General features: G+C 63.1%; 1 protein-coding gene across 2 annotated transcripts in view; it reads right to left on the bottom strand.

The window, feature by feature from the left end:
* KIF21B (kinesin family member 21B) overlaps window positions 1–13274 on the bottom strand; it is a 44166-nt gene that overhangs the window by 15605 nt on the left and 15287 nt on the right. For both annotated transcript variants that reach the window (XM_081224614.1, XM_081224615.1), the window contains exons 4-20: window positions 13087–13236; window positions 12868–13002; window positions 12442–12615; window positions 12072–12187; window positions 11406–11601; window positions 10123–10312; window positions 9190–9253; window positions 8910–9110; window positions 8482–8563; window positions 8130–8229; window positions 6895–7086; window positions 5048–5247; window positions 1750–1857; window positions 1268–1336; window positions 660–892; window positions 379–526; window positions 73–267 (exon numbers count right to left, since the gene is read on the bottom strand). In XM_081224614.1, the coding sequence (XP_081080740.1) occupies window positions 73–267; window positions 379–526; window positions 660–892; window positions 1268–1336; window positions 1750–1857; window positions 5048–5247; window positions 6895–7086; window positions 8130–8229; window positions 8482–8563; window positions 8910–9110; window positions 9190–9253; window positions 10123–10312; window positions 11406–11601; window positions 12072–12187; window positions 12442–12615; window positions 12868–13002; window positions 13087–13236 (2553 nt within the window). The remainder of the gene's footprint in view (window positions 1–72; window positions 268–378; window positions 527–659; window positions 893–1267; window positions 1337–1749; window positions 1858–5047; window positions 5248–6894; window positions 7087–8129; window positions 8230–8481; window positions 8564–8909; window positions 9111–9189; window positions 9254–10122; window positions 10313–11405; window positions 11602–12071; window positions 12188–12441; window positions 12616–12867; window positions 13003–13086; window positions 13237–13274) is intronic.

The following is a 13274-nucleotide window of genomic DNA, read 5'->3' as shown; positions in this document are numbered from 1 at the left end:
CGGGGGGCCCGCGTCAGCAGGGCTGCCCCGCCCCGGGCCCCGGCGCCCTCCTGCTGCCCCGCCCACGGGCACCTTGGTCTCTTCCAGCTGCACGATGGTGGCCTGGCAGTCGCCAATGCTGTCGTTGATGTAGTCGATGTTGGCCGCCAGCACCTCGATCTCCTCTGCCAGCTCCTGCAGCCCCTTCTCCTCCTCTGGGCTCTCCGCCTGCAGCCGCTCCCGCTTCCTCCTCAAGGCCTCCTGCAGGAGGGACAGCTCCTCCCTTTTCTGGGGGGAGGGAGGAGGCCTCAGGCTGCTGCGCCGGCGGGGCAGGCCCTGACCGCAGGGAGAAGGGGTGGGGGGTGGGGGGGGACACAGCCAGGCGGGGGGGGGGCCCACCTTGATGAGCCGCTCCATGTCAGCCTCCAGGTTGACGATGGTCATCCTCTGCATGACGATGTCGACGATCCTCCGCTCCAGCGACTGCCACTTGAGCCTGGCAGCCTTACTGAAGCTCTGGCTGGCCCCCTTCTTCTGGAATTTCTTTCTGGGGGGCAGAGGCAAAGGGGCGGGGGCAGGACCACCCTCAGCCCCTGCAGCTGCGTGGAGACCCCGACCCAGAGCCGATGGCCAAGGGGACCCTGGCGCTTGCCCCTCCCAGGTGCTCCCGGCCGCCTTACCTCGCAGGGCGGCCGCCAGACACGGTGGGCATGGGGTGGTTCCCCAAGAAGTGGCTGAATTTGTGGTCCCACTGGCGCACGATGCTGGAGACGGAGCGCGCCCCCGATTCGGCCTCGGATGAGGTGGTGCTGGCCGACACCTCGGCGCCCGAGTCCAGCATGGGTGGCTTTGGTCCCACTCGGCCTGCCACCCGCTCAGACATAGGCTTGGCCAGACGCCTCAGTGCAGTAACCTGGGGGCCCAGAGGAGCGGGACCCAGTGGACAGGGTGCCCCCAGCCCGCGGAAAGGCCCAGGTTGGGGCGCGGGGCAGGGAGAATACAGGGCCGCTCCGTCCTGGCCTGGGTTTGGGACTGAGAAAGGTCCAAAGGGTCTCCAACGTGAAATGGACACACAAGAGGCTCCCCGTCCTTTTTAAAAGTTAACCACTGCGGCAGGCAGCTGGACCAGAGCCTGCAGCCCACCCCCAGCCTCAGCACTCTAGCTGAGAAAGGCCCTCCCACGGGGGCCTCCCCAAGTCAGCACGTGGCCGGGGGAGCCGGGGCCACAGGGGGGCTGCTCTCAGGACAGGGGGGCAGGGCCGGGGCCGCGGGGGGGGGCCGGGCTCACCTCCTGGGTTTTCCTCCTCAGGACCATTTCCTGCTGCCGTTTCTGGGACTCCAGAGCTCGGATCTGAAACTGCGGGTGAGAGGAGAGGCTGGGGTCTACGCTCGGGCCCTGAGCCCGTTCCACCCGGGCTGGCCCTGGAGGTGAGCGCCTTGTGCAGCTAGAACTCGCCGGTAAAGGGGACCCAGCGTTTGGGTCCCTTTCTCCACAGGGACACGTCTCTCGGCCTCTTCTCCCCACCATGGGCGGGGAGCCTGGAGCGGAGGGCTGGAAGCTGCTGGTGACCTGGGCGGGGTGCTACCCCGCGGTGGGCTCGAGGCCTGGCTCGGAAGCCCACAAGGACCGGGCTGGGCTCCTGCAGCCGTCCTGCCCTCCCGCGTACGGCCGCCCCTCTCCTCTAAGCGCCACCGTCACCGCTTAGGCCTGTGTGGTCAGGAGGGGCGGCCGGGCATGCAGGGGGGCCGGGGGCCCGGGGCCGCCCTCACCTCCTGCCTCCGCTGCTCCTTCTTGAGCTGCGCGATCTCCCGGTTCCGCTTGGTCTCCGCCAGCCGCCGCCGCTGTTGCTCCTCCCGCATCTGCTTCATCAAGGCCACCTGGGACGGGGAGGGGAGGTGGGTGTTGAGGGGAGGCCCGAGGCCTGCGCGGAGGGGCTGGCTCGGAGGATGCCAGGCAGGGGTGGAAGCCACCAGGTGGCAGTGCCTCAGGGGGTCTGGGCCCACCTTGTCCACAGGAGTTGAAGATGTCCCACCACCTGGGCAACCTACCGAAAGGAGCGGCCTTACCACCAGCCCAGCCGTGCAGGGGAGACCACTCTGCAGGGTCCAGCCACGGCCCCCAGGGCTCTGCTCACAGCCCCTGGCGGTCCTCAGGCAGAGCCCCTGCCAGTGCCCAGACATTCTGGGACCAGCCTAAGTTGCTAGAGGCAAGTGGTCCTGCCTGGATGGAGCAGTGTTCTCTCTCCCACCCACAGCTGAGCTGCCGACGGGGCGCGTTCCCAGGCCAGGTTCTCACGAGGACGACATAAAAACCAGCATCATTTACTGAGCCCACACTACATGCCCAGCCCCGTCCTTGAGATAATCATACGTGACAGGCATTATCACTCTTATTTTATAAATAAGAAAGGAGCCTCAGAGAGACAAAATGACTTAAAGTCAGAAAATCAGTAATAGGTGGCCAGACTCCTGGCCCAGGTCGCTTTGCTTCAAAATCCAGCTCTTACTACGGCCGTGGGGATGGCACCAGGGCAGGTCAGAGCAGAGCTGGCGACCAAGCACAGAGCCTGGAGCTGAGTTCTCGGAGGGCTGGCCAAAGGCTCAGAGAGCATCATCCGGGAGGCCAGAGGTGACCCAGCACAACGGGAGCCGTGCGCTGGGTCCTTGTAGCATGCACCCCCCTGGCCCCAGAGCACAGAGTGCAAAGTGCACAAGGGTCAGACTCCTTCCGTGTGACGGCACCATGAGAATCAGGTGCGGGCTGTCCCTCCTCTGCCACTGAGGCCTCAGACACCCCAGGAATGTCACCAGCCTGCCCTGAGGACAGTTAAGAGAGGAAATGGCCCCGGAGGGAGGCTGGAAGGACTGCACTGGCTTCTGCCTCAGAAGGCAGGCTGGCGGGGGGGAAGCTACAGAGAGGAGGAGGGCTCCCTGCTGCTGGGCCTTTGGGGGTCCAGAACAAATGCTCCCCCAAAGGGCTGGGGCTGACAAGAGAAGCCAAGCCTGGGCTGGAAGCAGACCCAAGCCCCGCCCACAGGGAGCTACATACACACTGAGACGGCGGCCCTCATGTGGAGCCGGGGCCAGAGCCTTCCTGGCGAGGAACGTGTCTCTCTGGACAAAGGTCCATCTGTCCAACTCTGCCTGTGTGGCCGAGTCCCAGGGAGGTCATCACAGGGGTGGTGGGCTCAGAACGGGTGGGAACATTCCAGGCATTTGACAGCACAGCACCCGAGGCCAGCACTGTTCTGAGTGGCCCCTCGCCGTAGGACACCTCTGTAAACCGCAGGGCCAGCCCCTGGACTGTGGTGGGAGGGTCCTGGGCACTGGTTCTCGCGGCATCTGGTTAGAATCCTTGACTGCTGCCCTCGGTGCTTCGGACAGAAACCCGGGGCCCCTGCTGGGCACCCTGGGACAGCCCAAGGGTGCTCTTTTCAGCCTCTTTCCTAGGCTCACAAGAGCACAGTTAAGCCGGGCAGGGCGGGGCCCCCGGCTGAAGGGCTGAGCAAGCTGAGACTGAAACCCGGGAGCACGCAGGGACCATCTGTCCTTCACACAGATCCTGGGCGTTATTATATTATTTTTCCAAGCTTCAGAGCCATAGAAGGGTTCTCCCTCATAGGGCTCTACAGTAGGGTCACCTCCCGCTGAGATGACGGCCGGCCGGCACCAGCCAGGACGGCCTCGAGAGGTGTTAGTCAGGGAGCCTCCAGGGAGACAGAGTTAGGGTGCAGGCAGAGCCCCCAGAACGCTCCAGGAGCTGCAGGGTGTGCAGTGCAGCCCCCAAATGCGGACAGCCAAGGCCTTGGTCCCTCCCTCCTACCACCAGAGGGCGCCCGCCGACCCAAGTCCCCCTCTTCCTCCTGCAGCCCGGATCAGCATCTGCTGGTGGAGGTCCCACGGGCAAACTGGCTCCCTGGGGCCAGTGCAGGACAGACAGTCTGAGCAGAGCGAGACTGGCCCTTCTCCACCCTGGACAGGCTGATGGGCCCTGGATGTGTGGCCCAGGCGTGGCTGGGGACAGAGCCTGCCCAGGGGAGGTGGCTAGCCCGATGGCTGAGGGTCCGTCCACCTGTCAGAATCTGCATCATCACAGCATCACCTCTCTCCGCTGCACACTGGTTAACGCCAGCCCAGTCGGGCAGTGAGGACACAGTTACTATGGCCCCGGGTGCTTCCCTCTGTGGGACCTGTTCCCAAGGCCAGCTGTCTGCAGCTCACTGGGGTCCTGTCCCAGGGCCTGGCGCAGGGCTGCGGGGAGCTGGGGTACACGGGGGGCTGGGGCCAGGGCAGAAACGCGGACCAGGCAGCCAAGGGGATGGAGGACGTAAAGGCAGCGCGGATCTGCGGGCCCAGGCGGGAATGAGGACCCAGCCGGACCGACGGGGAGGCATTAGAGCCAGGAGCCAGACTCGAGCGCCTCAGACGACGGCAACTGGAAAAGGGGGGCAGCAGAGAACTGAGTCTGAATCCCAGCGCTGCCCCAGGAGGCGGGAGTCACTCTCCGAGGAAGTGGCAGTGACACCTGAGCTGCTTTCTCCAGCTCCACCTCGGGACCGCATGCGGGTCGTGGTGCTGGGGGACTGGCGGAGAGCCACATCCAGTCGTCACTACGTAATTATTATTATTATGAGTATAGGCAAACGTGGCCCAGGTGGGAGGCCTCGCGTGCACTGCGTGTGGACTGGAGGCCACGGTGGTGGGGTGGGGTCCCTGGGGACCCTCTCCTGCCCCTCCAGGGGGGAAGGTGCTTTCACCCTGGACAACGCACTAAGAGGACCGGGTCCAGGACCAGGATGGGGCTGAAACAGGCAATGTCGTGTGTCAAGACAAGCAGCCACGCTGACAGCAATGAGTATTTTAAACACAGTAAGTGGGTCTGAAACTACACCCCTGCCCCGCCCAGCCCCCTTTTGCCGCCTTCATCTAGGCCCCGCCCCCGACTTGGCGTCACCCAGCCCCGCCCCTACCTAGGTTTTCTTCATCTCGGCGCCGCCCCCGCTCCCACCTTGGCGCCGCCCCCGGCCCAGCCCCACCCCCCACCCCCCACCCCCGCCCCGGACCCCACCTTGGCCTTCTTCATCTCGGCCACCTCGGCCTGCAGCTTCTTGAGCTCCCTCTCGTAGCGAGACTGGTTCTTGAGCAGCCGCGCGTGCTCCTTCTGCGCAGCCTGCAGCTTCTGCAGGTCCCGATTCATCTCCCGCAGCCTCTTCTCATAGTCCGCCTTGATCTTGTTGGCCTTCTCCTCCGTGTAGCACTCCATGGTACCTGCGTGCAGCGGGGCAGGGTCTGCGCAGGTCCCTGGGCCCCAGTGCCCGGGCAGCCTGGGCTCCAGTGTCGGCGCGTGACGTGTGCGAGTCACACCCTCCTCCGCCCGTTCCTTCGTGTGAACAAGGAGGGGCTCGGACTAGACACCCAAGGGCATTCTAGGGACCTTGAAGGGGTGATTTCATCCTGAGATCTCTGAGCCCCTGCCCGTCAGCTTGCCATGAGGGGCCTGAGGACCACTCCCGCTGGCTCGGTTCCGACCCGTGATTGGAGGAAAGGGCCGGGACCAGGGGGAAGGGGAAGCGTTAGCCAGAGAAGACAGAGTGGGTGGGCGTGGGGGGGAGGAGCGGCCTGGGTCTCCACCCTTGACCTTGCCTACCTGAACTGCAGCGTCTAACAGACATGGCAAGCTAGCGGTGCAAACCCACCTCCTCGACCTCCACCCCCCCCCCCCGCAGTCCTCCCCACCTCAGTATCTCATCACGTCCTTCCAGAAGCTCCCTCCCTGGAGGCATCTCTGGCTCCCCCACCAACCAATCAACAAAGGCTTTCATTTCCACCTTCAAAATGGATCCAGAATACGACCACTTCTCACTTCCTCCTGCCCAAACCATCTCTCACCAGGACCTTTATAAGAGTTTCCTAACTGGCCTCAAGCTTCCACTTTTGCTTCCCTGACAGCAGCCAAAGTGATCTTGCCAGAATGCTTACAAGACTTACATCACACCCCTTAAAACCCCACACTTCCCGTGTCCCTCAGAGAATAAGACAAAAATCCTTAAAATGACTGACACACCTGGTCCGACATTCCTCCTCAGATCTCCTTCACTGCTAGTGTCCCCTCTCACCGTGCTCCAGCCATCGGGGCCCTCGGCATGCCACCAACATGCCCGGTGCACACCTGCCTCGGGGCCTTGGCATCTTCTGTTCCCTCTGCCTGCAATGCTCTTCCCCTCGCTCATTCTCTCCAGCACTATCTCACCGCCTTCAAGTCTTTGCTCAGATGCCAGCCTCTCAGCAAAGTCTCCCACGACCATCCTTCTCAACACGCCCACCCCCTCCCCAGCACACCTTGCCCACTTCCCTGCTGCATTCTTCCATGACACTTATCACCCCCTGACATGCTATAGGAGCTGCCACTTATCTTATTTATGTCTGTCTTTCCCCAGTAGAACGTGGGTTCCAAAATCTCGAGCATCTAGAACAAGGACCGCTCTGCAAGACGCACTCAATGCATGTTTGCTGAGTAAGTGAACAAGTGAGGGGATGAGTGAGTGCGTCATGGGATGAAGGGGCCGAGAGCCATGTGAGGAAGGTAACACTGTGAGAAGCAGACTTGTAAACGCGATCAAAGGAAACACCCAAGGAGCAAAAAATTCAGGAAGAAAGGCTGAGGGAGTTCACCTTCCCGGGCCTGGAGACAGGATGCTAATACTTGAGGCGATGGTAAAAATAACAGAAATGATAAACTGAGAACGTAGCAAAGGGACCAGAACTTTCTGACTGTGGGTCTAAGTGCACAGTCCAAGGTCAGAATGCCCCGCCCAGAGGCCCAGGTAACCTGGTGGTGCCCTTCTGACGGGGAGGGGCTCGGGGAGGGGGTGTGTGGCGGGTATGGGGTGGGGCTTCGCGGGGGCGGGGCCTCACTGAGGTTCTGCAGCACGCGGTCCCGCTCCAGCTGCGTGTCCCGGATCTTGTTCTGCAGCAGGATCAGCTTCTCCTCGTACTGGTGCTTGAGCGTCTGGAGCCGCCGCTGGCTGTTCTCCAGCTCGTCAATCAGCTTCTGCTTGATTTCGATCTCGCATGTCAGGTCGGCCAGGTCAGCCTGGTAGTTCACCTCTGTGGGGGCAGAGACAGGCTGGACCGGGGGCCAGGGGCCAGGGGTGTGGTGGAGGGGACGGGCCTTCCCCTGGCCAGCCGTGACCACTCGGTGACCAGTGGTGAGAGGAAGTGACACATCCCATGGTGGGAAGGTGCTGCCAGGTGGCAACACCCTTAAAGAGCTGCCCGGGAAGTGCGGGCCTGGGCCAGGGAGCTGGGGGGCTGGGGAACCAGGCGTCCCACCCACCTCTGCTGTGCCCCAGAGGCTGATGCCTACTCGCCGTGGACGACCTGGGAGCCAGCAGGGCTGGAGGAGGGAAGGACCCAGAGCAGCCAGCAGGACTCTGGGTCAGAGCAGAGCTGAGGGACACCCGTCCGGTTTAGAGGAGTGGGCTGCAGACCAGCCAGACCTAGGTCCAAGGCCCAGCTCTGCATCTCCCACACTGGCGGAGGCCACCAACCCTCGCAAGCTTGCTCTTTTTTTAAATTTTATTTATTATTTTTATTATTTTTTTAAATATATATTTTAAAATTTATATTTATTTTTGGCTGTGTTGGGTCTTTGTTACTGTGTGTGGGCTTTCTCTAGTTGCGGCGAGCAGGGGCTACTCTTCGCTGCGGTGCGTGGGCTTCTCATTGCCGTGGCTTCTCTTGTTGCAGAGCATGGGCTCTAGGCGCGAGGGCTCAGTAGTTGTGGCACGTGGGCTCAGTAGTTGTGGCTCACGGGCTCTAGAGCGCAGGCTCAGTAGCTGTGGCCCACGGGCTTAGTTGCTCCGCGGCATGTGGCATCAAAGTGGTGACAAAGGGAGGAGACCTAACACCTCCATCCAGGGTGGTTGTGAGGATGCAGAGGCCAGGCACGTGAAGGGTAGGGCTCACCTCAGTGCCCGGCACCCGTGGGCGCTCAGTGAGAGTTTGCTGCTGCCATTGCGTCCCTGTTGTTTCTGCTACTGCTGGTTTCACGTCTGAGTTCAGCCGGGACACCCGCTGCCCCGAGCAGTTTCTCTGGGCCTGCGTGGCAGGCAGCCCCACCCCAGGCAGCCCCGCCCAGGAGCACGCACCCTTGTCCTCGGGGTCGGAGTCCGAGTCCACCAGGCTCTCCTCGCTGCCCGAGTCCTCGTCCTCGTCCTCACGGCCGCTCTCCTCCGGCTCCTCATCCTCCTGGGCACCAGGCGCCGTCAGGAGGGGTGGGGAGTGGGGGGGTCGTGGTGCTAGGGGCGCCTCCCACCCACTCCTCCCAACAGCCTGGGCAGAGCCCCTCTGTGGAAGCCTCCGGCCCCCATCCCCCAGCTGGGAGGAGGGACGTCACCATGGTGAACAGATACCGGGAGGCATAAGGACGCAAGGACGTCACGGGGACCTGCACCCCGGCAGGGACATGGGGGCGGCCCGAGGTGGGCGGGGGACCCTCACCTCCTCGGCCTCATTGTCATCGGTCTCCTCGCTGTTCTCCTGTTGGAGTTTTGCCCTCTTTTTGAAGGCTTCCTTCTCTGGGCTGCCCAGGAGTGAAGGGTGGACCGGTTAGGGGACTGACCTGCCTTCGGTGTGTGGGTGGGGCGGGGGGGGATGGGGAGGCAAGAGCGCCTCGTCTCTAGGGCCCTGTATGGGGCTGGGCTCCGGTTCTGCAGGGATCCACTGCTCTTCCCTGGCCCCCAACTCAGAATGAACCCTGGGTGGACTCCACCCTCCCTTTGCTCGGGGAAAGCCCAGCGTCAGAGGAAGGTGGGAGCCTTCTGCCCACAAACGAGACCTGCCCACTGAGTCCCCAGGTCACCCGGGGTACGCACAGCCCCTGCTGGGCACAGGGTCCTGGGGGCCGCCTGGGGGGAGCCTCCCCTCACCTCTTTCTCCGCTGCCTGACCTCCTTCTTCTTGAGCCTCTCCAGGTCCTGCTTGGCTCGGCGGATGACCTCCGCGGCATCCTCCATGGAGCTGGTCGGGACGACCGGGGACGCGCCCAGGGAGTAGGGACCCCGGGTCGAGGCCCGAGAGAGGCTGCGACGCAGGGACTCGTTCATGGCCTCGCTCTCCAGGAGCTTGGTCCTGCGGAAGGGAACGTGGGGGGCAGGTGAGCGGCACTGCCTCGGCCCCCGGGCGCCCAGGTGCGCAGGGGCTCACTCACCGCAGGTCCTCAATCTCCCGGATGTAGTTCTGGATCAGAGCGCCGATGGCCTCGTTGCCGTCTCCTGAGGGGGTGGCAGGGAGGAAGAACAGTTAAGAGGATAATAAGTTCAGCGAGGACCTTAGCTCTGAGCTGGTGGTCTTGTATCAGTGCCTCCTTCAGCAGGGCCTTTTTCAGGGAGGAATCTATCAAAGAAGGACTTGTCTGTGGGCGCAGAGACACACAGGCGCAGCTGCTAACAGCGAGACGGGAAACAAGCAAATATCCATCAATAGAGGCTGTTATGATAAATTATTCGTCGCCATCACATATGGAACCCTGTGCAGCTGAAGAGAACTAAGTAGGCTTGTATGTTTTTAATATGGAAAGATCCCGGGACTTCCCTGGTGGCGCAGTGGTCAAGAATCCGCCTGCCAATGCAGGGGACACGGGTTCGATCCCTGGTTCAGGGAGATCCTACATGCCACGGAGCAACGAAGCCTGTGCGCCACAACTACAGAGCCTGCGCTCTAGAGCCCGCGAGCCACAACAGCTGAGCCCCCGTGCCACAACTACTGAAGCCTGTGCGCCTAGAGCCCATGCTCCGCAACAAGAGAAGCCACCGCGATGAGAAGCCCACGCACCGCAACGAAGCCTAGTCCCCGCTCGCCGCAACTAGAGAAAGCCCGCGTGCAGCAACAAGGACCCAACGCAGCCAAAAATAATAATTTTAGAAAAATACAGAAAGATTCCTACGGCGTAATGCTAAGTGGAAAGGGAGTCACAGGACAGTACATATGATCGCATTTTCAGAGAAAGAAAACGCCGCCCTGCACACCCCACGTCCCGGGCTAGTGTGGGGCGGAGGGCCCAGCCCGCCCGCGCCCGGAGCCAGCCTGGCGCTAACTCACCGGCCTTGGCCAGGAGCAGGTTGGCCTCCTGGCGCTAACTCACCGGCCTTGGCCAGGAGCAGGTTGGCCTCCTGGCTCATGAGCTGCGTGACGCGGCTGTTGATGGCGTCGATGGCCTCCTGCATGGCCTTGACCCGCAGGCGCAGCGCCCCGTTCTCCTTCTGCAGCATCGCGTTCTCCCGGAACAGGTCACTGTAGCCCTCGGCGCCATCCTCCCCGATCACCCTCTTGCCCTGGGAGGAGGGGCAGGGCGAGGGGTCAGGGGCGGGGTGCGGGGTCAGGGGCGGGGAGGGGGGGAGGATACGCTTCCCCACCACCCCCGCCCCGGCCCCTCCCTCGGCGAGGCGGCCCTGCCAACCTCCCAGTGCTCAGAAACCTGCCGTGGCCCCAGTGACAACAAAAAGTCCACATTTTGTGACCAGCCACTGCAGGCCACTGTGTTCTCACTCCACCTCCCTCTCCACCGCTCACCTTCCCGTCTCCCCAGACACGAACCCGAGGGTCGGAACCCAAAGGGCCCGGTGGGCGGCACGAGGGAGGGCGGCAGTCTGGGTGAGACCACGGGGTGGGGCGGGGACTGGAGCCCAGGGTCGCCCGCAGTCTGAAAGGCACAGCCACTCGGGCCACTCCTGCCAGCTCAGCGCCAGATCGTTACATCTTCAGATTTTTAAAGGAAAACGGAAACTCCCTGATTTTCAGAAAGCGTGGTAACTACGTTGCATTCTTTTAAAGCAAAGGGCGAGTCAAACCAAAACCCACTTGTGTGCTAGGTTTGGGCCAGGGGCCATAGCTGGTGACTTTTGCCTTAGTCACACAGAATGGGATGCTCCCCCAAAGGCACTCGTTTTTCCTGTCTCTGTTCCTTTGCACGTGGCTTGTCGGCATCCTAAGACACCTGCTCCACTTCCTTTTGCTGGTATCTCATTCATTCCTCAAGATCCATATAAAAGGTCCCCTCCTCCATGAGGCCCTCCCTGACCACCTGAGCAAGGAGGGCCAACCCTCTCCCCTGCAGCATCCCCCAGGCACGCTGGACCACTCACGTGGTCCCCATCAACTCTCCTCACTCTGTGCCGCAGCCCAGAGTCTTACCTGGTCCAACACGGCATATTCAGCAGACGGGAAACCCCAGCAGAGCGTCTGCCCTACACATGAGATCTATGCAACCAGGGGTGTGCTCTTCCTTCTCTTATATTCTAAGCCCTGAGGGCTACGACTTCGTATGCACAGGTCACCCACCAGGTGAGCCTGGCACTGGCTGCCGTGGTTGGCACATGGCGATGCCCAGGGCGCACGGAGGCCGGGTTGGGGGGGGGGCCCGCTCACCGCCTTGTACTCCATCAGCTCCATCTGCAGGCGCGCAATCTCGGCCCGCAGCGCGCTGATCTGCTGGCTGGTCTTGTCCTGGTTCACCACCACCTTGTTCTTGATGTTGCGGGCTCGGTTGGCGTATTTGAGCGTGTTGAGCGTCTCCATGAAGTCCCGGTCAGAGGGGCTCACGCAGGCGATCATGATGGTCTGGCTGGGGAGCATGGGGGAGGGGGGTGGGGAGTGATGGACGAAGGCATGGCCGGCCCAGGAGCATCACTTCGGAGCAGATCCCGCTCCCGCCTGGAAGCCCTGAGGACCTGGGCAGAGGCTGGGACGTGGGGATCCGGACTACGTAGCCCGGTGGTGACTCCACCACTCCAACAGGGGTGACCACAGCGAGGGAGGCCGTGATGTGTCATCGCCGAAATCATGGCCCTGTGTGTGTCCTTAGCGTCCCCGTTTATTTTCCCCTTTGGGCTCTAGCACCTCCTTTAGGACTATCCCTCCCTGCTGTGCAGACGAGAAAGCTGGGTCCGACCGTAGTGGCCGACGGGCACCTCGAGGCCTGCGGCCCACAGGGGCGGGAGGGCCCCCTGTCCGCTGGGCCTCTGGCTCCAACCCTCCCACCAGCGTGCCCCTGCACCTTCACCCCTGCCCCTCCCTGGGGTGGTGGGCAGGTACCTGTTGCCGCCCAGCGAGTCCTGGAGGAGCCGGGTGAGCTTGGAGTCCCTGTAGGGCACGTGCACCACTTTCTTGCTCTGGTCCCCCAAGGCGCTGATCACATTGCCCAAGGCCAGCTGCGGGAGAGGGGGGTGGGACCAGCGACTCGTGAGCCGCAGGACCTGCCCCGCTGACCCCAGCAGCCCTCAGGCTCCCTGAGGGTTTAAAGGCAGATGTGTGATGGTTGGTGAGGTCAGGCAGTTGGGGACAGGGGGAGAGGGAGGGTCCAGAGGCCAGCCAGTAGTGACATATGGGGCTCCGGCCAGTAGTCGGCCCCAGGGGGGCCTGGGGAGGGTCTGAGGCTGAGCCGTGCTGGCCGCCGCGTGCCTACCAGGCCACAGTTGATGGAGATGCCCTCCTTGGCCCGCTCGCCTGTGGCCCCCGTCCGCTTCAGCCGCTCTGAGCCGGCCAGGTCCACAAAGTGAAACTTGGCGGTGAGCGTCTCATACTCGCCCGAGGGAGCGGCGCCGTCGGGAAGCCCGGTCACGGTCACGGCCTCGTTCACCTGCAGGGAAGCGGGCGTGTGACTCCCGGCCCCCGTCCACCTTGGGCTCCTGTGCTCTCAGCCCCTGCCCTCGGGATTCGGGTGCAGCGTGGCTGGGGGCTCACACACACAGCGCACCTGACTGCGTGCATGTGCCGGTTCTCCCCCCCTGAGAAAAAGAAAGGTCCGCAAGCCGGCAGGGTGATCCCGCACCCCCAGAGCCCGGGCTCCGCCCCCACCCCGCCCTCCGACACGCCGCCACAGGCTCCTCACCAGGTCGGGCCGGGTGCACAGGCGCATCTGGCACACGTGGATGGTGAAGATGGCGTGGGAGCGGGAGCTCTGCACGTTCATCTGGGTGCTGGCCGTGGTGCGCGACAGGGCGCCCTGCTTCAGGCACTGGATCAGCTGGGGAGGGCAGACGTGAGGACCAGCTGGCTGCAGAGCCCGGCCCCCAGCCCCCAGCCCCCGGGCGGCTCCTCAGATGCTCACCTCCTCCTGGGAGCTGACGAGGCGGGAGGTGACGCCCGTGGTGTAGATGCCACCGTTGGCGTCCTCGTGGATCTTGATGTTGGACCTGCGGTGGCGGGCGTCAGGGTCGCGGGCGCTGTCGAAGAGGTCGAGGATCTCCTCGTTGTAGAGCTGTGCGGGCGGAAGACAGCCGCTGGGCGCAGGTGGGG

This window comes from Mesoplodon bidens (genome assembly GCF_964165515.1).
Source record: "Mesoplodon bidens genome assembly, chromosome: 2".
Taxonomy (NCBI): Eukaryota; Metazoa; Chordata; class Mammalia; order Artiodactyla; family Ziphiidae; genus Mesoplodon; species Mesoplodon bidens.
Note: the sequence above shows the minus strand (reverse complement) of the source record. Positions and strands in the feature narration are given on the sequence as shown.